Source organism: Hypomesus transpacificus, unplaced genomic scaffold (assembly GCF_021917145.1).
Source record: "Hypomesus transpacificus isolate Combined female unplaced genomic scaffold, fHypTra1 scaffold_363, whole genome shotgun sequence".
Classification (NCBI taxonomy): Eukaryota; Metazoa; Chordata; class Actinopteri; order Osmeriformes; family Osmeridae; genus Hypomesus; species Hypomesus transpacificus.
The window spans coordinates 34641-59647 of NW_025813887.1; the positions used below are offsets into that span (position 1 = coordinate 34641).

At 46.8% G+C, this 25007-nt stretch overlaps 1 protein-coding gene across 1 annotated transcript; it reads right to left on the reverse strand.

The window, feature by feature from the left end:
- Positions 1 to 5893: 5893 nt before the first annotated feature.
- On the reverse strand, positions 5894 to 15583 carry LOC124464530 (myelin regulatory factor-like protein). Its single transcript, XM_047016419.1, has 24 exons — positions 15531 to 15583; positions 14842 to 14930; positions 13947 to 14037; positions 12958 to 13133; positions 11898 to 12054; positions 11463 to 11658; positions 11191 to 11267; positions 10925 to 11035; positions 10707 to 10797; positions 10204 to 10404; positions 9859 to 9967; positions 9639 to 9748; positions 9260 to 9420; positions 8418 to 8484; positions 8241 to 8329; positions 8020 to 8091; positions 7886 to 7933; positions 7540 to 7598; positions 7345 to 7392; positions 7161 to 7245; positions 6849 to 6923; positions 6562 to 6670; positions 6248 to 6322; positions 5894 to 6045 (listed from the first exon to the last, which is right to left on the reverse strand). Exons 2-24 carry the CDS (start codon positions 14915 to 14917, stop codon positions 5959 to 5961), a joined length of 2370 nt encoding a protein of 789 aa, XP_046872375.1. The 5' UTR covers positions 14918 to 14930; positions 15531 to 15583; the 3' UTR covers positions 5894 to 5958.
- Positions 15584 to 25007: the final 9424 nt, after the last annotated feature.

The window sequence follows — 25007 nt, forward strand, 5'->3', positions numbered from 1 at the left end:
GCACCTGAAATAGAGCATTTAGACCAACCACGTTCTAGAACTAGCCGTGCTCCACAGCCTCACACTGGGTGTGTGCAGATGCGATTATTCCTTCTGTCATTCCCCTTTTGTCTGTCTCTCGTGGGGATTTGACCTCATCGTGCAGTGCCAGTCAGTATGCTAAAGGATAGGCACAGTAGTTGTTGTAAGTGTAGTGTAAAGAAGAGTAAACCAGACCTCTCTCATTTGTAGACTGTCATGGTAGAGGTCTAGCATCTATATGTCTTCAAACCTTACAAAGTCAAATGAGAAACCAAAATACAAAAATACCTACTAATTTTATTTTCTTGCTGAAGCTCATAAAGGAGTAAATACAATATAATTAGCATAAGAACATAATTATCACATCATAAATTGATAGCAGCAGAGGGATCCCTTCATCCCTCCCTCTGGACCCAACCCAGTCTTTCATCTCTTCCTCTTCTTCTTCTTCTTGTTCTGTTTGTGCTCTTCACTCTGGATGGGTAGACAGTAGATGTGCATGGGGAAGTTCCTGTAGTAGCTGGTTACAAATGGCCTGCGACCAAACAACACAGACAGAAGATCATCTTCTATCAACACCCCATCATTATAGCAGCACAAATAATTTAAGGGTTGAGTGTGTGAGTATGTGTGTGAACCTGTGTGTGTGTGTCTGTGAATGTGTTGCACACATGTTCATCAGTGGGTGTGTAAAACAAATCTGTGTGAGATGTCCTACTTGGTGATACGCTGGTTGAGGCTGAGGTAGCAGAGACTCCTCCAGCGAACCCTGTTCTCTTCTTTGCGCGTGTCATCCAGCTGTCGCTGCCTCTCCACCTCTCTGCCCAGACTCTCCCTGAGCTCTTGTTCAATCCGAGCCAGCTGGAACCGGAATGGAAGGGAAGAGAGAGAGAGCAAGGAAGAGGGGAGAAGTCCACAATCCCCGTTACAGTGAGTGTGAAGCATGATCAGACACAGACACACACAAATGCGCACACTCAGTCCTGATGGTGAAGTTGCCAGAGAGTTATTTTCTGTCTTGTCTCTAGACTAGTGACAGCACAGGAAACTACATCTCCCATGAGCTCTAGGAACATTGTTGCCGTCAATGCCTCTCTATTCATGATCTGAAATGCTGCTAAAACGACCAACATTGTAGTTTCCTTGTCGTTGTTACCTCTTGTAGCAGGCATTTGTTGTCCTCCAGTTTCCTCTGCTGCTCATAGAGGGCCAGCATGGCTGGATCATCTGTGTCGCTCCTCTGAGACTGGTGAGGGAGGACGGGAGGCGACACACACGGCCTGGAACAGATGAACGGTTTCAAAGGAAGGCTGGGACGAACATACAGACACACAGACAGATGGTCAGACTGATACACAGCAAGGCTGAGAGAAAAGGGCAGCTGGATCACTCTTTCTCAGAGATAGATTTCCCCCAGCCATACTTGCTGTTTGCCAATCAGATCTATTTACACAGAGCCTTGGCACTGTAACGTATCCCTTCTCCCCAGTCAGATATCCGTTCTGCACTGTAACGTATCCCTCCCCAGCTCCTCTGAGGGTGAGATGGGGCAGCACTGCTGTGGAAAATCAGACCAGTGTGATTAGCCAGCTGATTTACCATGATATGGAGAGCACAGGAGAGGTATTCCTGTCAATTCTATCTGATCATTTAGCCACAGCGCGACTTACAAGAAAATCAGAGCTAGAAGCTCTCAGGTTAATTGAGGCCTCAGTGGTGTCGACAGTTACACGTATTTAGCTAGGAGGGCTCTATTATGGAGGGCTTCTATAAACCAGGGGACCAAAGGTACCATGCTTGCATCATTTAACTGAGGTCGTTACACCCACCATTACACCGTTGCAGCCCACTAACTCTAAGGACACAGGCTCAGAGCTAAGAAAACCTGCCTCACAGCACTGGCATCACGTAGACCTGCTGGAAGATATGCAAAAGGTCTCTGTGTGTGTGTGTGTGTGTGTGTGTATAACACACCACAGTGCTCTGCACACTGTCAGAATAACAAAGCCCTCTTATTAGGTGAGCAGCATCAGACAGCCAGGAGCCAAGCCAAACTCTTTCCTTGTACCCGGGTGCCAGGGAGAGAGACCCAGCCACCCTGGGAAGAGCAACGCTGGACCTCAAAGCATTATCAAGAGAAACCATTGGGCCCTCCGTAAATAACTCCAATGTGACCTGAAGATCAGGGCATGCATGAGGAGAGGTGTCTGTTTCTCTACCCTATGGGACAGGCCATGGTGTCTATAGCACGACAAACCATACATCCACCGTAAACAGACACTGTTGTTGGGCAGGGCGATGCGTGAGGGCGAGGTCAGGGATCAGGAATATCCCCTGTCACAGAGATCCACTGTCAGTGTTTGGGGTTTATGAGGCGTGGTGGTGGAGCCTGAAGGTGAGGTCAGTGACACAAGACACATGGCTGGAAGAGGTCATGCAAGGAAGGAGAGGTGGGGAGGGAAGGAGAAGAGAGAAAGAAATGCACCGAAGGAAAGGAGATGAGGACATTAAGGATAGATAAAGAAGTCACTGGACACTCGTCACCTGTGTTCTTGTGGCTCTGAATCCCTATCCTCCTGGATCTGAGACAGCTGATCACTCAGCTTCCTGTCCGCCGCTTCCTGTGGGAGACACAGAGACGTGGTGACGATGACCCAAAACAACACAAAGATGCGCTGCACAGAAAACACACTGCACAATAGGCAATGATACCTTTTACTCCCACCCTTCCTTCGTCATTCCCTTTCTCCTACCACCCCTCCTCTCATTCCTTCGTCCTTCCCTCCCTCTTTTTCTTCAGTCCTTCCATCATCCCCCCACGTCTCTCCCTTCCTCCCCCTCGACCGTTTCGAAAGAGCCATAACAGGAAGGAATGTGACACCTCTGTGTCACTGCGGTTACTGCTGCTGCAGCTGAGTTAAGCTTATTTACCTGCAGAGGTCCTGCTCAAGTAAATGAATATGTATCCTTGGGGGGAATACTGCTAGCAAACACAGACAATTGAGATGCAATGAGATGCACTGTGCACAATAAATTGTGCTTAACTTTTTTATGGCATATTTTCATTCATGGCATGAAACCAATACATTTATATATTCAAAATAACACAAGAGAAAAAAATATTATTCTACTTTGAATAAATATCATCACGACTCACCAGACGTTGCATGTTCATTTGTCTCAGTGTTGTAGTTTGTTGCTGTATATTCATTGTGTGTCGCTGTTTACTGTTAGCATGCTGGCCACAGCATCAGCTTTGATCTCCTCCTGCCTCTCCTGGTCCTCACTGTGTGCCTCTTTTGCTTCTCATTCCTCCTTCCTCTCCACCTCCGCCTGCCTTGCTTCACTTCTACCTTCACCTCACCTACACCATTTCTTCCTGAAATGGCCTGGGATCTGTTTCTCCTTAACACACCCTGGCCGCAGCCCCTGGTTGATGGATCCCACCAACTGATCTGAGCTCAGCCTTCAGGCCCACTGGTCTCTGTACACTCCTCCCACTCAGGTACCTGCTGTGGTGTCTATCACTGGGGCACATTCCTTCTAGACACGGACCTGGGGTCAGTGTTGGAGTTTAGCTTTGTAATGGGGGGATTTCCAACAAAGCAATCACAAACTGACTAAGGAACAGCACCCAGAGCAGCTGCTTCCAAGCTGACACTGTTTAATAATGCAGCCTGCCTACAGTTACAGCCCTCCTCCCTTCATTGCTTCTGAGAAAGAAAGGAGGAGGAGAAAGATGTACATTTCCTGCCGTCGAGACTCCTTTTTCCTGTCTGTCAGCGCCCTGTCTGTCAAAGTTCCTGGCACTTAATTAGTCTGTCCTGGTGTCGCTTGGGCGGTGTGTGAATAAGTCATCAGAGCTGGGTGGGTGCTGTGTGTCGTGTGGTTCCACTTGTTGGGTAAGGATCTCGTCTGTCTCTTCATATCAGTCTCTGCTCCGTCGAGATCCATTCGAGCTGATGAATCGGGTGGTAGATAAATCACTGTGGAGCGTGTTTCAGAAACATAGTGTCTACTGTGAAGGCTCTACGATTTCTTTCGTTGGTCTCTCCCTGGAATGAGAATTCAGCCATAGTGGTGATGCTCTGGGGAAGTATTTGTATCATGAGTAAAGTTCAACCACACACGCACACACACAAAAACACACACACTCAGGTTTCTTTGTCTTTGACCCAGAGTCCCTCTATTGTTTGACTGTGTTGATATTGTTATTGTTGAAGGGACAGATGAGTGATAGCAGCTTTTGTTCTAGAACCTGCTCTTTGTTGTCTTTTGTGATTCCAGCATCTGGCAGTGTGTGCGTGTGTCCCAGGGAGGGTTTCCATCTGTCCCTGTGTCGGAACACAGCTTCACGGCAGCTTTCCTCATAGATTAGGATCTGATGGTCCATACTCAAACAATACACCACATTCACAAACACACACACACTACAGATCCTACAGCCCAATACTTTCAGACACGATGGAGCTGTCTCTTTGAGCTCTGTGGAAGGGGTATCAGAGGAGTGCGCACACACACACACACACACACACACACACACACACACACACACACACACACACACACACACACACACACACACACACACAGCAGAGGGGTGTCAGATGAGACAGTGTGTTCAGGGGGATTAGTGCAGCTGTCAGGGAGGATTATGGGTGTTTGTCTTGTGCTATCCACTCTGGTCTACACTCTTCTGATCCCGCCTCCTGGTGGGCATGGACCATGTGATAGGACAAGATTGACTTGCCAGGAAGGAAATTAGATTGTATTTGGTCACAATAGGTTTTCCCTAATCAAAAATGTGATTGGCGTTCCATTTTCCACATATTTGGAAAGCAGTCTGATTATGCATGGATTTCCACTCTATTAATAAGAACACAACAGCCAGGATACAAAAATTGGTTCATGTTAAAGGATTCAAAAATTCAAATCAAAATACCTACAGTCAACATATGTTTGTATTACATCTGCATCAGTGTTTCAATGAATATAAGAAAACATATTTTTTGGTCAGTCTCAAAACGAGTGAAGCAAGTTCAGGCATGGCACTCGGGCAGTGCGCGTCTTATCACCCATCGCCATGTTCTCAGCCCATAGGCTTAACTCGATAGGCGGCGCTATAAAGTCGCACACATGCACGCACACACGTCCTCGCTAACCTTAGTGTTCTGCGCTGCTGTCACCCACCACCTTCCCCTTCTCCCCCATATGGTCTGTCTGTACTCCTCGTCGGGGGATTTCACTCGTTGCTCCCTGCCTCGTGTCATGAAGGCAGGAAGCGCTTCCCCATGTACATGTCCGCCAATGTAAAACCTACTCTCATGTATATGAATAAATGGTGAAATCAATCACGTGAATATCTTGACTGAACTTCACAGATGTGTCAATATGCAAGATTAAAATACTGAAAGCAGTTCTACACTGCACAGTGTTGCAAACAGATATTTGGTGTGTTATAACTCTACGAACTATTAAGTTATAAACAACAGCCACAATTTACTCCTGTTTGAATCTCTGTTCAAGTAGTGCAATATAGCCATAACACACAAATTAAACAGATAACTGGAAAACAAACTAATATGACATTTCTATATTCATAAATATATACTGTGTATCTAACACAGAACGTCACTGCCAGTGCATTGAAAAGGTAAATTATGTACAGAAATCTTGAAGAAAATTAGGACAATGAACAGAACACAAATCCCTACACTATCTGGACACACATCACTGGACACAAAGCACACAGCCTCAACTGACCAGGAGCTATGGATAATACAAAAATATTTCTTGATTTAGAGGGAGAACATTCCTGAGCCTGGGCTGGGTGACTGTTTCACCTGTCTGACAGCTACTCTGTGGTAGCTGGCCCCAGGTCGGCGGATTCACAGTCACTTCGGAGGTTTCCAGAACAGTAGCTCCTCCTCTTCCTTTTCATTTACAGCGGCGATGGAAGAAGAAGTGGTAGTCTGTGAAGAGGGCCCCTGCGTAGTTATGGTCAGTATGACAGTCAGCCAGGCCCTGAGGACAGAGAGAAGAGACTTACCCTGTGTCTTCAATGGCTACAGTACTATTTAATGGGTCAGAAAAAATGAATGTCCCTTTACAGTGTGTCTGATAAAGTACTATGATGTTGGCACTATGAAAATGGTATACTACACTGCTTTGCATTTCGCACTTGAGCCAGCGTGGTTCAAAGTTTATGAATGTGTGTGCTTCATACCGCCACTGCAGTGCGGAAGTGATAGGCGCTCCGGTACAGTCGAGCCACTGGCAAGGGCCACTCATGTACATAGCCCTGTGGAGAGAGAGAGATAAAGAGAGAAAGAGAGAGTGAGAGAGAGAGAGAGAGAGAGAGAGAGAGAGAGAGAGAGAGAGAGAGAGAGAGAGAGAGAGAGAGAGAGAGAGGAAGTCATCTCATACCAATGACCACACTCATGGCTCCAGTCATCTTCTGCCCACTGTGCTAAATAACAGGGTCTGTTTTGTAATATGGAGATCAAAAGTTTCAATCTCTTTAAGTGCTGGCTTCTGTACCTGTGAGTTGATAAAATCATATCCATCCATCTGGTTGTAGTCCATGAGAGCAGAGCAGGATGCTGACTCGTCAGACTTGCACATGTGGATCACCAGAAGCTCTGTTGAGCTTGGAGAGAGAGACATCTAGTGGTCAACTACGGTACTGACCAATTACGGCTTGAGAGACTCAACATTAGCTCGGTATTAGTAGCTAAATATATCAGGCCCTGTTGACTCCCATTTGCTAATGAACCTGTTAACCGTGACAGAGGCTCTACTAAGACCCTGTATGCAGCTGAACTCACTTCATCTGGACTGTGATTCGCATGTTGACAGGAACAAACTTGCTGATGGGGATGCTGAAGCTGTAACTTCCTCCCCTTGAGGTTGTGAGATATACACACACACACAGAGAAAGAGAGAGAGACAGGGAGAGAGAGAGAGAGAGAGAGAGAGAGAGAGAGGGAGAGAGAGAGAGAGAGAGATTATGGCATTGTCCAATGAATGAGTGTGGTTCATTTTACTATGCTACCATCTAGTGGCAAATAGTAATTTGTGCAATTTTGACCTGATTGAACATGATAATCGATTGAACCCTCAGTTTGATTTGAACTTACCCACACTTCCCCTTCATGCAGTATCGGCTATCTATAACCTGCTGGTTTTCTATAATGACAAAAGACTGGATAGTGGTGTTGGTCCCTGAGAAAGAGCCACAGACAGGATTGAACCATGCGCCCTGACCAAGTACGACAGACAGGAGACCATGTATAGATCTGATCAGGTCTCACAATAACTTACAGTCTCTGGCGTTTTTCAGTGAGTCAGACAGCTTTGATTTCCTTTTTTCTGCAAGATACAAGTGGCACATGTGAGCATCTGAAAAACAAGCATGCTTGGCTGTTTGTGTGCGTTTGGAACATGTGCATGTGTGTGGTTTGTCTGCATACACGTTTGAGGGTAGCATGTGTGAATTGTGTGTGTGGTTTGTGATACCCGTCAGGGAGCTGTCGTCAGGGGAGTGCTGTCTATCGACTGTAGTGTTAGTGACATCACTGACAGGAGGACAGCAGTACACCTCCTCACAGTACAGGATCTGACAGAAGTCCACCTCCACAGGGTTGAGATCAGGGGCAGTCGGGGTCACTGCATTACACACACACACACGCGCACACAAACACACACACACATGCGCACACACACACACACAGACAGATATACACATGGATTCAGGCTCAGTGGACAGTGTTACCATACAGCCCTGTGGAAGTTTCTAGAACGTCAATGGAAGTTTCTAAGACTCGAGATTTTGAGCTGAAGGTAAATGTTCAGGGATATTTACCAGTGCTTGGCAAGGACGTGGGGGGGGGGGGCCTCAGAACTGTTATTGCTGCTTGGAGGAAGAAAGCATGTCATTATGAATGTTGTCTTTGAAGAACATATCATGTTTGGTGACAAGTGATACGCCCACCCTACCCAAGATCAGGAAGGGTGTCCAGGCTGTCCTCTTTCAGTGTCAGCATGTATAGAGCAGTGATGGCAATGATGCTGTTGGTTACACACACACGTACACACACACAAACACAACACACACACATTTAGATGTAAGGAGCAGAAAGCCTGGTTTCATTGGACAGTAACTGGCCGGTAGATATAGATTATCATTGGTGTTGTGTTTCATGTCTAGCTGGTCTCACCAGAAGGCCATGGTGGATACCACGGATATGATGCAGGCCTTGAAAGCCTTATGATGGGAACAATGGCTGTACTTCTCAGATAACCACTCCTGAAAAGCAGACAGAATTGTAGGGTTTTAGATGTGAGCTTGTGTGTGTGTGCATGCAAGTGTATGTGTGTGTTTTTGAATAACTCACTCTCCCTGATTTTCGAGGGCTGGGCTTCTTTGGTAGTGTTGCGACCCTGGGTTGTGTATTTGGTTTCCTGGGTGACAACAAAGCTGATTAATGTTGGCAGTTATCACACAGACAAACATAAGCTTGAACATTAAAAAGGTTACCTCACAGCCCATATACTGGTAACCTTGTAGCTGCTACATTTCCATGAAAATATCTGCCGTCAAGATTACAGTCTTTATGTGTACCAAACATGTCATGGCAGTTTAGGAGATGTTGTCCTTGACCCTGCTGGTTAGGGTGATAGTAATTCCACTAACTGGGTCATAAACACCTTCATGACATTAAGTGTTGCATAACTCTCCTAGCACTTTTTTAGTTCACAGTTATTTTCCATTAGACTCACACACCAGGAATGCGACAATACAAAACTCAAACAAACTGACTGAAGCTCACAAACAACTATGTTTATTATTCTGACTATAGTCTAGAATCAAGAATTCAAAATGTAGAACTGATATGTGGGTTAAGGTGCCCTAATGACCCTTAAGTAAACCTAAAAGTTAAAACCTTCACAATCAGTCAATTGTGATATGATATTCTCTAACATTCAGGTAGGCCGAGTTAATTTACTCTAAACTGCTGTGAAAGTTACGGAAAGAAATTCCCCTTCAGCAAGGGCTCTCCAACCCTGTTCTGGAGAAATACCTTCCTATAGATTTTTCATACGCATTGCTACAGTTACTCCACTTGTAACAAACTTAATCCAACACGTGAACTAATCATAAGAATTAGGTGTGTTGGATTTCTCAGCAAAAACCTGCTGGTGAGCAGCAGGTTTTTGCCTCCTCTAGTGTCCTCACCCGGCAGAGTGGACTGTGCCACTGGAACGCAGGCTGCCCATGTTCTTCAGCTTGGCCAGGCGGGTGTTCCACACCTCCAGCTCCTGGATCCGGTTCTCCAGGTTGTCAGTCAGCTTGCAAAGCTGCTTCACGGCCCCCACGTTCTCCATAAAGATCTGCTCCTATTGGGCGGAGAGAGGATGGGGGTCGCCTTAGAGACCTTATCTAAATCTTCTTTATCTAACTTGTTGGGAAGTCGTCAAATACCTTTACAGCACCCAGTCTAGATATGTTGCAGTTGCGCAATGTTGTTTAGTAAAAATCGAAGGAATAGCCAGCCAGAGAGAAACTCACAGACATCCTAGCTCACACAGAAACACCCTCAAATCCACACACATACCTTGTCGACCATGAGGAAGTTTTGTATCTTCTCTCCGTCAGAGAAGGTAATATCTCCCACTTCTTTAACAGCAGTAGGAAGCAGCTCCTTCACTTCCTGGGCAATTATACCTGTGGGGAGGGTCATCAACAAGGGATCAACCAATCAATGATAAGAACCAATAACAAGCCGTAACAAAACGTGTAGCATTCCTTCAGACTGTAGATTCCTGTATTAATACCTGTCTCGTGGACATGGTCGATGCCCATGGTGGTAGCAAACTCTGGTTTGTAGTCATACTCCACGATCCTCATCTGGGCTATCCTCTTCAGCTGCTCTGTGGAGTCCACCTGGGGACGACACACTCAGATGATCAGATCCATCCATCCCTCCATTCATCCATCTGTTAATCCCTCCCTCCTTCCCTCCATCCCTCCATCCCTCCTTCCCTCCATCCCTCCATCCCTCCATCCCTCCATCCCTACATCCCTCCATCCCTCCATCTCTCCATTCCTCCCTCCATCCCTCCCTCCATCCCTCCCTCCATCCCTCCCTCCTTCCCTACCTCCCAAAAACCATGTCCTACCTCCTGGATGTTGTGCTTGGCGCGGCGATCCGAGGGGTGCATGACAGCACCCATGATCTTGGCATTGCCACAGACCACCAGGGCCTCGTCGGGGGTGTCCGTGTTGATGCCCACCCTGCCGTGGGCCACCACAGTGTCTGCTCCTACGCCACGCTGCCACATCACCTCGCTGTCCATCTCAAACTGGCCTGGGTTGGATGCCTGCCGAGGGCAGCGGAGCAGGAGGGAGGGAGGAGGAGTTAGTCTTCTTCTGAGGGGATCTCTGGGATCCAAATGTGGAGGAGCAACTGAGACCTGTGTCTTAGCTCGTTCAGGTTTTGTCTGTGAGTTTACAATCAACTTGTTTTTGAGGCTAAGTGTGTTCCACTCTTCACATCAAAATGCCTTGCCACAATGATACTGTATAATACCAGTCCAGTGGACAATGTGTGTCACAACAAGAACTGTGAGTTAATCATTAACTGGTCCATCTGACTGGTCAATTGGAAAGAAGACTGTGTTACCCTGACGATGATCTTCTCGGAAACCAAGGCAACCAGGAGGTAGCTCTGCTCCCCCACTGTAGCATATAGACCCACCACCATCATGAAGTACCTGCCAATCACACACACATGCCTGTCAGTCAGTGACAACAAAGGGGATACAGAATAAAAGAGAAAGAGAGAGAGATAGCTAGAGTGAGGCAGAGAAAGATAAAGGGAGGATGAGAGAGTTGCCTAACCTCTGGTCAGGGTTGGGCTTGCCCTTCTTCCTCATGTTGTTGGCTGTGGTTTCACTGAAATGAAGTCTTCCTAGTGTTACCTTGGTGATCTTATCTCCTGGCAAACTCACCCTGAAAAAAGAACACATTCAGATTTTGTAAACTGGGCAGTGATGGTCAATATTTTTGAGAGAGTTTTAAGTGAGCTGTCCCTTTAATATGTTGGTGCTGTGGGACCATGGAAGATGTGAGTGTTTGGTTCTCTATGTGAAGAGCATGACACCCACCTGACAGGTAGGAAGGCCTTCTTGGTGCGGTCAGACTGAGACTGTTCAATGGTCACCAGGTGATCTGGAGCCTCTCGCTGCAGGGTAAAGATCAACAACAATGGACCTTTGGTCAAAAGGTTCGCTTCTGGTTCTATCTGTCTCTGCCATCCCTAACTTGGAGAAATCCCTGATCTGACTAAACTGGATTAAGGTCCACTGTACTGAAACACAGTCAGCCACCTATGCAAGTGTGTTAGATTACAGATTATCTCTTGGAAAGTTGTGTTTACCTTGACCCCAAACACCTTGACCTGGAAGCTCTCTACGGGGGCGGGGCCTGACGGAGTCTTGATATACGCGGGGTCTCCCACCATGCCTACGTGAACTGTGACCTGGAAGTGGTTCTTTTTCTGGCACACAAAGGCCTCATCCGCCAGCGAGTAGTTGAAGCCCTTATCAGTGTCGACATGGTAACCAGGGGAGGGCCTAGGGAGGAAGCAGGAAGCTGCACTTTATGGTTTTATCAGAAATGACATGTATCTTATTTCCTTGATGACCTTTAGTGTCCTTTATTCTCATCATCATCATATAATTCAAAGTCAGTAATACAACTATGTTTGCGACCATTGTTTACGTCTTTGTAAACTAAGGAGTATAAACTATGTAAACTATGCATAATATTGGATCAAACGTTACAGTTGTGAGGCCCAGAGGAAGTCCCTTACAGAGTGTGGTAGTTAGTGCTGTAGAGAGGGCACCACTGGGCAGGCTGGAAGTGTTCCCAGGTCAGGAGCTGGTTGGGACCCATGCCCACATTCCCATTGGCACCATCGCTGTCATAGAAGGCCCCCTCTCCTCCTCCTACTCCTTCACTCTCTGACCCTACTGGAGTGAGGGAATAGCACAGGGTTCGCATACACACACACACAAACACTCACACCTACAACCATATATTAAATATCTTTATATGACAGCATGTGAACAAAAAGGAAGCAGAGCCTCTTAATGTAAACCCACGTGACAGGAAACAGTGGAGAATTGGACAAGCAGCTAGGGCAGAGCTTTACCGTAAGAAGCCTTGGTTCTGATGGGGTCAGGGTAGAGTCTGTGGTCCGGTAATCCTTCGAAGGACTCAGACCTCCTCCTCTTCCTGTCTGCTGGGAAAACCCTAAATGGTAGGAGACATTCTGATTGGTTCATGTCTCTTTGGAAGTCTTTTCCCAGTATAGCTTGAGGTGGGACTGAGAGGAGACTGTCAGCTCTCACCTTCAGCTTCCTCATGACTGGAATAAACCCTGGTGTCACGTATTTCTCACGTTAACATTAAACCAATAGGACAACTAGAAGAAACACAAAGAAACAGGATGACTCACCCAGCGTGCTGCCCAGGGGTGCGGGGCAGGTAGGGATAGTCAGGATCTGGAGGGCAGTCTGGTCCTGGGGCCTGAGGGGCTTTCCGTTTAGTGTAGATATTTTCAGGACCCAGATGTGGAGACCGAGGCTGAGGCTGGGGCTGAGGCTGTAGTTGGGTCTGAGGCTGGGGCTGTAGTTGGGTCTGGGGCTGTAGTTGGGGCTGTAGTTGGGGCTGGGGCTGTAGTTGGGGCTGGGGCTGGGTTGGTGTGGATCGTTGAAGTGTCTCTTGGATCAGGGGTGCTGCAGGGGTGTTGGCCTGCATGTAGCTGTCTGCAGGACTCAGGTAATAGGGGTGATGGGGGGAGCTGTGTAGGGACGGTCCTGGGTCAGAGACAGGGGCTGTGTGGGATTTGATATAAGTGTCAGTCAGACCCTTGAGTTGTAGGTGGGGGGGCAGCCCTGGGTGGGCCGCAGGAACCTGCTCTCTGAAAAGACAGGATGAGGCTGGATGCTGGTGAACTTCCTGGTTGACCTGCTCATTTGACCAATTGACTTGCGGAGGAGAGCAGGGTTCAGATCCAGAGTCTGGTGGAGATTCAGGCAGGATGCTGCGGAGACGAGATCATGATAGCTGTTAGACTGATGGACCAGACAGAATGGTACTCATCACATATGCATCACATTTGGTTTATAGGTTCCAAATGTGACTCTTGTTTCACTTTATTTTAGGGAAGTTCGTATTCTAGCTGACAGGAATTAAATTGACAGTGCAGTCCACCTAGTAAAGATCACATCTTTAAATCCCCCAATATAAACCTCACCACTGTCAATCACATACTAGGAATGAATGAGCCTATAACATATTAGAACACTCTGATTGGCCAGTCGGTTTAACATATGGCGCCAAGGCAGGAAGTTACAGGGAGGTTAATGGCCGGCGAGTTGGCGGGCCATCGGATTGTAAGGTGAGTTAATGAGATGGGCATGGTTTACCAGGCCAGAGAGTAGATTGTTCTGCTTGGTGAATATATAACCAAGCCTCCCCCTAGAGACAGCTCTGGGTCCTAAAAGGCTGTGTTGTTGATGGGCAGTAGAACTTGGAGGTGTTTTATACCAGATATTCAATTTTCTCTGTCTTTATAAGGGGGGAAACCCCAGCCTTTGAACTGTTTGCAAACTGCCTTTGACCAGACTCAGACCACCTCACTACTGCACGATGCACTTTGACTTTGATTACAGACATACAAGACTGATTATTGGTTTTGGTTTCTGTAGTAAGGCTCTTCCACTAGAACTCTTCCAGAAGTGCACGGAGATGTGGATAGAGAGAAGGAGAGTAGACAGGTCGACCTGAGGAGAAAAGGACCCATGTCTGAGGCCCATGCTTGCTGAACACAGTGCAGTGACAGGAAGCCACTTACAAGGTAATGGGGTCCATGTCGTTACTGAGGAACTGTTCCAGCATGCTGGTGTCTACCACAGTGCTCTCTAGGACTCCACTCATGTCCTGACCTGGGAATCAGAATCACAATGGGTTTTATTCACCATGAAAGTTTGCACAGACAAGGAATTTGCTTTGGTAGGAAGGGGCACACATTAAACATATAGGAATCTTAAATTTAAATATGATTTAAATATTAACTATTTTTAAGGGTACATAACTAGCAGTAACTAAGTGGACTTAGAATTAAATATAATGTACAATAAAATATAAAATATACGTTTTTACAATACAGAAATACAAAAAATACAAATGATGCAAGATGCAATTGTGAGATGCAGTGCCAAAAAGCAATGTATTTAAAGGACATTTAGTCATAGAAGTCAGTGTGAACCCTTGGCACACACACACACACACACACGGACACTGGTTTGACACCTCTGAATATGTAAGGAAACACAAAAGCCAGGATAACCTAACAAGATACAGCTTCCCCAAACAAGGATTCAGTAGAAGCAGTGAAGAATGTTATGTTTGCTGGGGTGTAGTCAGAGACTTGATTCGATGACTCAAAGATAACAATCACACCGGCTCGATGTGATGTCAGAGCTGATGTCACAGCCTCCACACCTGCGGCCTACACACACTTTTCACCTGCCCTGGGACTGCTGCATGGAGGTCTGTGACATGAGCACCTTGGTCGCACACACATGGCACACACACATACACAGGAACAAGCACACACTCATCATACTGATGACTGACACATCATCATGTGATCCCCAAGTGAATGATGTCACAGTACCAAAAAGAGGTCAGAGGAGGAACAAAAAGGTAAGAAGTCATTTCATTGGCTGTAGACCACCATGTCTTACCGTCAAAGAACTGTTGCAGAGCCTCGTTCTCCCCCAGCACATCCACAGGCACCCTGACTCCTTCTAGGGGCTCCATGGTACCTGTCTGCCTGAAGAACAGAGCTGTCAGACGGGGTTGAAACCACAGGCCAGGCCCAGGCTTCAGGCTGCTGGTACACCCAGCTGGGTCTTAGGAGAAGTGGGGTTTTCCAGATCTATCCTACTTGTGACACACCGTAACATGGTTAAGCTGGTGGGCTGTGGTTGAGCTCTACCTCCCAACCACAGCTGCTAATACATTGTGGCATGGTTCTCTGGCTGAACAAAAAAAGATAGCCTTCTGCATCTAGATGCTTCCGCCAGCCCAACCATCTGTACCTGTGACATCACTGCTTTCGTGTATTCCGGCTCATTGGGTTAATGGCTGTGGAGCCATCCTGAAGCCTGGCAAACAGGGACTTACCTGTGGTTAGACTCCATTTTAAGGTTTGTCAATATTTCATTATTTAATCGCCTATACTTTAAACACTGTTTACTGTAAATCCTTGAGTTAGACAAACAGAGTAGAAGTTCAAACTTCAAATAGGTCTTTCTCCTGCCTTCTTCCCTCCTTTACCCTTTTCCGATGACAGTACAAAATCCGATTGATTGTAAGAAGTGTTAAAAACAAACGTTCCCGTTGACAGAGCAGTCAGTGAGGAGTCACGTACCTGCTCTCTTCTCCAAGATGGCGTCTCCCTGTCTGTTGGTGAAGTCGTCGTCCTTTTCTGCGTCGTCGGATCGACGGATCAGGTACAATCCATTTGTGTAAACAGACCCTTCAAACTCTGAAACTGCTCTTAGTCCATCTTCATGTGTCCCCCTCTGTTTGTCTGGTTCCGTCTCCCCTGCAGCGTTTTAGGGGATATTCCTGATGTTCCCTCTTATGGTATTGTCCGTCAAACCAATCTTTCTGTCTCCTGTGTACTTTGAACTGAGGACTAAAAGGTAAAGTCAATCATATAACCTGCGCAGGCGTACGTCTGTGTATGTGTGTGACTTTGTGCAGGAGTGTGTGAGGGTGTGTGTGTGTGTGTGTGTGTGTGTGTGTGAATCAGTTGGCCTTGCACTGTGTCATAAAGAAGGCTTTCATGACAAGATGAGGTAGAATTGCAGGATTGAAGAACGCAGTGTATCTTATCTATGTTGGCTCAAAGGCAAACAGTCCACTAGCCTGCACTGTCTCAATCACACATCTGCTTTCTCGAATGACACAGTCTTTTATTGAGTCTGTACTGTCATGCAGTGCAGTTAATGTCCCCACTGCGACAGGGTACACGTTTTGGAGGAATGTCACTTATTTCCTCAAGCCTCCCCCTCTTGGAGGGCTCTCTGATCTAACATGTAAAATGCTGCCCCCTAGCTCCTCCATACTGCCCCTGCTCTCAGAGTAGTTGCCCCACCTCCTAGATACTGCGGGAGCAGGTGCTCTGGTCGTATGTGGGAAACCACCATATCCCAGGGTTCAGCAACAAGCATTTCCTCTTTCCACTTTCTGAAGAGGGGTCGCTGGAATCTTTTGAGCCAGAGCGACCTCTAGTGGTCACGGTCCCTTAAGCCACCTGCAGTATAGAAGAATACCTGGCCCTGACTACTCAATGAGGAACAGATGTCCTTTATCAGACAACAATTGAAAAGTTGAATAATCTTGCCTAGCCCTTATCCTTTTAGTGTTCAGAAGTGGTGCTGACCACTTCCCTATATAATACAACCTCAAATCACATTAAATGAAAGGGAATTTATCATCACTTTCCTACATGTATTTCCCCACTATGCATTAAAGTACTTTGTAATACTAGATGTCTCTTTGTATCTCTCTCTCTCTCATTCCCTCTCTTTCTCTAGCTGCATCTCTGTATTTGTGTTCATGGTCATTATCATATCTGCTCTCTTCTTTGTGTGTGTGTGCGTGTTTGCGTGCACATGTTTGTGTGTGGGCCTACAGCGATAACATCTTGGCCTCCCTGGTCTCTCAGAGTGGAGGAAGAGATAGAGGAAGGTTAATATGGGCCTAATGACTGAGCAGGGTTGGTGGAGACCAGAGAGGAGAGATAGGGCCAGACAGGCCCCTGAAAGCTCTCATTAAGCGCACGCTGTAATTACACAAAACCTAATTATTGTCTCAGCCTTTGTGATCTTCAAAGCCAAGACGACACAAACGGAGCCTCTTGAACAAGAGGAGGATGCAGGAGGGGGGGAGGGGGGCGGCGGCCGAAGAAGCTTAATGAACAATAAAATCGACAAAACGCTGAAAAACTGTGGCGAAATGTTAAATCTGTTGACATTTAATTTAAGGAGAACGCCAAGCTGCGAAAGCTAGCGTTTCCCCACTTTCCGACACGTCAACGGCGGGCAACAAACAAATGAGTGGTCGGACGAGGGAGGCGGAGGGAGATGGATGAGAAAAGGGATGAAAGATGGGTTTACTAACGCAGCCCTCTGTTTCCTCTTTCATGTTAATTAGAAATCGTATTCTTTTGTTTCCTTTCGCTGGCGTTTGTTTATTCTCTCTCTCCGTCCATTAGAGCAAATTTGCAACATGAGACGTAAATAATTGGATTTTGTCTCCTCAGTGGTTGTGGAATTGGGAACATTTTGCTTTGATTTTCTTTGTGGCTGAGTTTGCTGATTTGGCTCGTGGATATTTGTTTTGTTTTGTAGTTTGTTCACAATTAAAAGCAGTTGGGGTTCTGAAGAATCTGGAAGTAAGAGCAACCAATTGTTGCCTGTGTTCATTCATGACTGACTAAAATCTCACCTTTCACCTGACCATGACCTGTATTCCCTTCAGCATCTTATTCTCTCTCTCTCTCTCTCTCTCTCTCTCTCTCTCTCTTTCTCTCTCTCTCTCTCTCTCTCTCTCTCTCTCTCTCTCTCTCTCTCTCTCTCTCTCTCTCTCTCTCTCTCTCTCTCTCTCTCTCTCTCTCTCTCTTTCTCTCTCCCTATACCCAGGGACCATGGCGTCCCCAACAGCGCCAGCAGCTATACTCCGTTCCTCCAGCCTGGAGAGAGGAAGATGTTGTAATTGTCACATCTCGTTAGGACAGAGGTGACATTCACTGGAGCGACGACGGAAGGACAGGGGCATGTAATCAGAGGAAATGAAGAGATATAAACCAAGAGAGAAGGAGAGAGAGAGAGAGAGAGAGAGAGAGAGAGAGAGAGAGAGAGAGAGAGAGAGAGAGAGAGAGAGAGAGAGAGAGAGAGAGAGGGTGGTTGTGTGGGTGCTGGTGTCTCATCATGCAGTTGCTCTTAGCTGTGTTTGGCTCCAAGCAACTGGGTCTAGCTCTTCTCTCCATGTCCCTCCCCTTTTCCCCTCCTCTAGTCTCCATCTCCTCCCCTCCCTGCTTCCCCTCTCTCTCTCCAGCAGGCCATGATCTGATTTGACAAGTGCGGCGCTGTCATCTTGAGTTTGTCCAATTTGAAATTCTAATTAATGAACTTGTAGCCACTTTGTGCTTTTGTTGTTGTTGTCGCTGCTTGTTTGTCTTCCATTTGTCTTTTCCCCATCCTTCACCTCGGCCCTCCACCCCCATTCGCTTTCTTTCTCTATCTCGTTCCCTCTGCAGCTGTAGAAATGCAGACCTCTGTGCTGACACTGTGTGTGTGTGTGTGCACATGTGTGTGTTTGTCCACACAGTGATCAGTGAGGAGATGGTATCTTTGTGTAGCGCCATTGAGATGGAGATGGACAGAGGGATGATTTCTGAGGACTGAACAGACGACTGGACAGAGGCCTTCAGACGGCGGGGCAGAGGGGATGAGTCGATGAAAGGCTGCAATCATATCCCTCTGTCTGTCTCTCTTAGCTTTTCTCTCAATTCCAAATCAACAGACGGAGCTCTTTGTTGCCATTCCTCACATTGCCACCAGGCGGCGCTTGCTGGCAGCTTATGCTCGTTTTTTGACAGTGCTTCTGGTCTGTCTATCACCGCAGAGCGAGAGAGAGAGACACTGCCCCCCCCCCTGCCACCCCCTCTCTGAAGTTTGGATCCATGCCAGTCAGAATGAACATGGAAGAGGAGAACTAATCTATTTCCATGGCTGTCTTAATCCCCTAATACACTGATGAAATCATTTAATCACAAATCATCATCTTCTCTCTCTCTCTCTCTGCTGTTGCATTAAAATGTTTTAAATAAGCGCTGGTGATTAAGAGCAGATTTAAGCAGCGCGGCAGACAGACAGAGAGAGACAGAGAGACAGCGACTGCCTGATTCTGTCTGATGGGTTTTGTAACATCAAGAGAACATTGGGTGTCAGTCGTGGAGATGACATTATATCACCGTTATCCTCCCCTCACACATGTGATCTGCTCTAACAGAGTTTTAGGGAGTTTAGACCTCAGTGCTGCTTAAGAGCTTAACATGCCCGGTAATGGAGAGATGGACGGACGGATGAGGACCTTCACTCACGCATCACGGTGGCTTCAATAATCATCCCAAACTTTACGTCTGAACAGGCCGTCTCTGCGTGTCCTGATTTAGTCTTTCTTTTTCTTTATTATCATCGTGGACCAGTGTACGTGTGTGTGTGTGTGTGTGTGTGTGGTGACTCACTCCCACCTGCAGCAAGCCAGAGCAATGCCAGCCGCCAAGCCTGGAGAACATTACTCACCATGAGGAGTCGTCTCTCCCTCTGTCATACACACACACACACACACACACAGACCCATCCCAGCCTGCCAGCGGGCAAGGCAGCCAACTGGCCATCGGGCATCGTGGTCTGCCAGTGCATACCATCACAGGAGCAAGGTGCCTGCTCTATACTTTCCTCTCTCTCTATCCTCTTCTCCCTCTCCCCCTCCTTCTCCCTCTCTCTCTTTCTCGATATCTCTCTCTCTGTCTCTCTTTCTGTTTGTCTGTCCTCAGTCATGTATGTTGTTCATGTTCTGGGCTGGACAGGACAATGTTACCCCCTCACTGCTGTGAAAAACCTTTGGTCCCAGCTCTGAGTGATGACAGATGATCAGGTGACCACAAACCTGACGATGCTTCCATCCATAACTTCATTTGAAATTTGAATGAGAGTGAGAGACTAAGAGAGACAGTGAGACAGACAGCCAGATAGATAGAATAACAGCCAGATGGAGGGAGATGGAGGGACAGTGAGAGTGCATTCACTGTATACATGAAATCCCACTGTAACATGCAGGACTGATGGTGTTTTGTGCCTGTAAGTGCAGATAAAACACTGCCGTGGAATAATTGCCGTTTACTCCCAGCTGTGCTTATTCCCAAGAGGTGAAACACCACTCAACACACACAAACGTACACACACTCTCCTTAACTGTGTGGGTGTGTGTTTGCGTGTGTGTGTTATAATGAAGATGCAGAACATACTGCTCTCCACATAGACTTCTCTTCTGCTGAGACAACGGAGAGCCTGAACTGCAACTACCCAGACCACACACTGTGACTGTGTGTGTGTGTGTCAGTATGTATGTGTGTGGGTGTTTATGCGTGTGTGTGTGAGGGAGAGAGAGAGAGGCCTCCCATCCATCACATCAATATTGTACTGTGCCCTGGGGCTGCTTGGGGCCTCAGAGCTACTTTCTTCCTCTTCCTCATCCTCCACCCTCGCCTTCTCACCTTCCTAGTCTCTGTCTATTTCCCTCTCGCTCCCTCTCTCATTCTCTCTCTCCATCTCTCTCTCTTTCTCTGTCTCTTTCTGTCTGACCATGTCCCCAGTCCCAGGTGATGCAGTCAGACAGAGCCAGTTTTCCAGGTGCTGGGTAAGACAGGAACAGAGAAAGTCAGGTACAGCCAGGCACAGATCCTAATATCCACCTTCTAAAATCTTACACCTCACCACCTTTTTTGTCAACATTTATCAGTAGTTTTCTTGTTATTCCATTCTTCTTCTTCTTTCTCCATCCTTGCAGGTGGATTAGGTTTCGGTGTCCAAATGTATGTTGTTTATGAATGTATTCACATGTGGGTGTGTGTCTGCATGCGTGTGTGTGTGTGTGCGTGTGTGTGTGTGTGTGTGTGCGTGTGTGCGTGTGTGTGTGTGCTTGGACTGGCACTCATGTTCTTCAGCTGCCGCAATGCTGTTTCTGCTGTTAATCCCTGCTGTGGATCACAGACACTTCTGTGACAGCGACAAGAGAGAAACAGGATAGAGATGTGTAGAGGAGGAGAGAGAGTTACAGAGAGAGGTGTAGAGAAGAGAGAAACACAGAGAGAGGTGTAGAGAAGAGAGAAACACAGAGAGAGGTGTAGAGAAAAGAAACACAGAGAGAGGTGTAGAGAAGGAGCGAAGTGAGAGTTGCTTTATGGTTTACTGATGTTTGAAGCCCACATACCTCTCCTCTGTGTCACTAAAACAACAGGCATGTCACCATCACACCATTTATCAATGTGGACCAGAGAGAGCAAGAGACATAAATAGTGTGTGTGTGTGTGTGTGTGTATGTATGTGTGTGTGTGTGTGCGTGTGTGTGTGTGTGTGTGTGTGTGTGTGTGTGTGTGTGTGTGTGTGTGGGGTGGGTGGGTGTGTGGGTGTGTGTGTGAGACGACAGCATTAACTGGGTTTCTCTCCCTGTGCAGTTTGATCAGGTGATCACAGTTTCATACTCCCTGCAGGAGAATAAAGAGCAGCTATTTCCTCTCAAAACACACAGGCACACAAAGGCTCTATTGACAGGAGTGTGTGTGTCAGGGGGCTGAGGGGCTGTCTGTGTGATGGCAGGTTAGAGTTGGACCTGGAAAAGACAACATTACTCACCCTGCACTGGCTATAACCTTACACTGCAGTGTGTGAGTTCCACAGCTACCCTACAGTCAGATATCAACTGCAGTCACACACCAACTACAATCAGACACTAACTACAGTCACAAACCAGATGAAGTTGCACGTGAACTACACAACTAAAAAATCCCACGTTAATTAAAAAAAATTTGTCTCCAGCTACAAAATCACACACCAACTCTGGAGTCACACCAATTACTGAGTAACACTCCCCCCAAATTGAAACTTTTGTTTTAATGCAGCAGTATTGCTCTATGTCTCTATCTTTCAGTAATCTATTTCTATCACCCTCTCGTTTTCTCATTCAATCCCTCCCCCATTCTATCATTCACACTTTCCTTGATTTCTGTGCATAATGCCCGGCTATACATGTGTCACTGTCTTCATACCTCCACCACCATCCTCCGTCATCTCTTTCTGCCTCTCTCTTTTTCTTTCAATCGCTCTCATTTTTTTTTATCTCCATATCCTTTGCTCCTCCCTTCATCTACCCGTCTTCCTCTCTCCTTCCATTTTCTCTTTTCTTTCTCTTTATTCTCCTCTCTCCATCTACCTTTCCATCTCTCTGTGTGTCTCTCTCTCTTTCTTTCTCTTCTCAATCCCCCCTCTCTGCCAGCCCCTGGCCTCCACATAGAGGTTAATGGAATCTCCACAGGTACAAAGACCTGTGTGAAACACTGCTTTCCACCCACAGACCCCTTGCTACACAGGCGGAGAGATGGAGGGGGGGGGGTGGAGGGGCTGATAGACGTGATTCTGATGGCCCATTACCTCCCTCTCCCTGGGATCAGAACAGCACAGAGGAGCTATTTGGAAAATTCCGGAGCATTTGTTCTGGAGTGGCTCCCTCAGCAGCCAGACACGGCGTGGATTCTGCTAATGTCAGTGTGAAAGCCACAATCTGCCAACAAAACCCTAGTTTGAGGGTCAAAAGCCTTGGAGCATTACAGAAAACATCGCATTTCACACGAGAGTCCGTCTGCTTCAGAAGGGAACAGAATTGTTACCATTACCCCATAGAAAGGATAAAAGTAGAGAATGGAAAAGGCATTTCAAAAGAATGGTTGTTTTATTGTCAAATTCCATTCAAACTGTCCTTCTTATTATAAAAATGGATCAGGTCCATCCTTCACATGGAAACAGACAGTGGTTGGGTATATTTACGGGTTGGATGTATCTCCCTGTGGCAGACCAGGATGGATTTTATTTTTCATGAGTGTGCACGCATGTGTGTGTCTGTGCGCGTGTGTGTGCATGTATGTGTGTGTCTGTGCATGTTTGTGTGCATGTATGTGTGTGTCTGTGTGTGTGTGTGTGAGAGTGAGTTCCTTGTCAGGGGCACTGCAGTAAGTTCATTCCCTATATTTAAACCTGTGGTCAGACAGGCTGGTGTAGTTCCGGTGGCCTGTGGTCACTTCTATATTTAGGCTTTGGGACCAGGGGACAGAGGGGACCGGGGGCCCAATGACTGGCAAACAAAAAATCAAGGAATCTAAATCCTGCTGATTATGTCGGTACCTGAAACAATGTGATCAGCAATGCACACACACATACACAAACATACATGCATACACCATGACTATACCTCTCTGCCTCATGTTCTAAGGGCCGGAGATACCGTATCAGCTGCAGGAAGTCTCATACAGCTACTTCCTGTTGCTCCCAGGAACAATAGCCATTGTCACGGCACTCTACTGATACGGGCTGACCTCACCTCCAACCCTTGTAAATTCCATTGAAGGGCCATAAATTGTACACCTTAAACAGAGGGAGTGATTAAAGATTGACGAGCTTGTGGCGCCGGAAAAATGAAAAACAAAACAAAAGCGAGTCAGTAGAAAGGCCCGGGAACGGACTCTGTCAAAAACAAGCATTGTTGTCCGCCAGTCTCGTTTTTAACGCAGGTCGATGTTTATCAGATGTTTTCAAGGTCTCTGTTTTCATTATGGTTCATCATCATCGGTGCAGCGGGTGGAGGCCATCTACATGAAATGCCCCTCTGTGATTTAGTCAATGTTGTTTATTGACACAATGCTACAAGGCTGGGGTCAACGCTCCCCCTCAAATTCATGGTGTTTGAAAGACATCTGTCTGCATGGCACCAGGACAGGCTTTCTCGACGTTGGCATGTGAGGACAGGGAGATGCAGACGGATTCACAGAACGATATAAATTTGACATTAAATCTGTTTACGTGAGTAAAGATGACAATGTGGACAGTTCTCCATCAAAGCAACATGAACAGTCCTTACATTTATGTGACATGCATGAGTCTTGCGTGCTCTGGAAAATTTGATCTTGAGTTATTGTTGCTTTTGTTAGTGGTGTTCTTATTATTGTTGGAGTACCAACAGCATTCAGTCTCTCTGCTGTGTTTATCCAGCCATAGAGGAAGCATGGGCCTGTTTTAGGAACTGAGTATTGAGTGTGTGTGTGTGTGTGTATGTTAGTGTGGCCGTGTGAGACAGTGTGTGTGTGAAAAAATAGAATATGTGAGAAACATGGGGGGTTGTACGCATGTGTGTGTATTGCTCTGTCCCCATCTGTACTCAGCAGCTGCTGCCAGGATGCTTCTGGGATTATACTCTTCTCTCACACAATCTGTCTGTCTATCTCTCTACCTCTCCACCTACCCTCTCTCCACCTCACAGTCCTTCTCTCCATCTCTCTACCTCTAACCCTCCTCTACAACAACTGCGTGTCGTTCTATCTCCTCTCTTCTGTAGGTATTCTCCTCCTTCACGCTTGCTTCCCTTTTCCACCTGTCCTGCCTCCATCTCTGTCCTTCAACTTCCAACAAAGCTTCCACCTTTAGTCGACCTGTGTGTGTGTGTGTGTGTGTGTGTGTGTGTGTGTGTGTGTGTGTGTGTGTGTGTGTGTGTGTGTTTGAGGGGTCTGTGTTTTATGCCCCTGCCAGGACGTGTCCCATTTGGACTCTTTTGTTCACTCCAGAAGAGCCTAGTTACTGTTGCTGTCTACGGGTGTGTGTGCATGTGTGTGTGCATGTGTGTGTGCACGTGTGTGCACGTGTGTGCACATGTGTGCATGTGTGTGTGTGTGCATGTTTCAGTGTGTTTGCTTGCCATCCCTGTCGGCTTTAGTTATTAGTCACTCAGTCTGTCGAGAGAAGCCTTTATTCTTCAAATCATTTCTTAAATCCATAAGCAGACAGATGTAAGCCAGGGACCAAATACACCCATATATTAGACATCTATCAGGCATGTGCCTGGATGGATGCTAACATGAAGGCTACTCTTCTAAATCCCCCGGAGTTCCACCTTATACAGTGAGGAGAGAGGGGCTGCACCCTGAGCTGTGGCTAGGCTCATGTGTGGGCCTCCTTGAACATTTTTCCAAATGTACACAATGAACAATATGGGGGGAGGTCATTTTGGC

Coding starts and splice junctions, on each gene's coding strand:
- LOC124464530 (XM_047016419.1), bottom strand. CDS start 14,917: ATGGAGCCCCTAGAAGGAGTCAGGGTGCCTGTGGATGTGCTGGGGGAG. Junction 13,134..13,946: donor GACATGGACCCCATTACCTT/GTAAGTGGCTTC, acceptor TCGTCTCCGCAG/CATCCTGCCTGAATCTCCAC. Junction 12,055..12,957: donor CCCCCACCTACAACTCAAGG/GTCTGACTGACA, acceptor TCACTCCAGTAG/GGTCAGAGAGTGAAGGAGTA.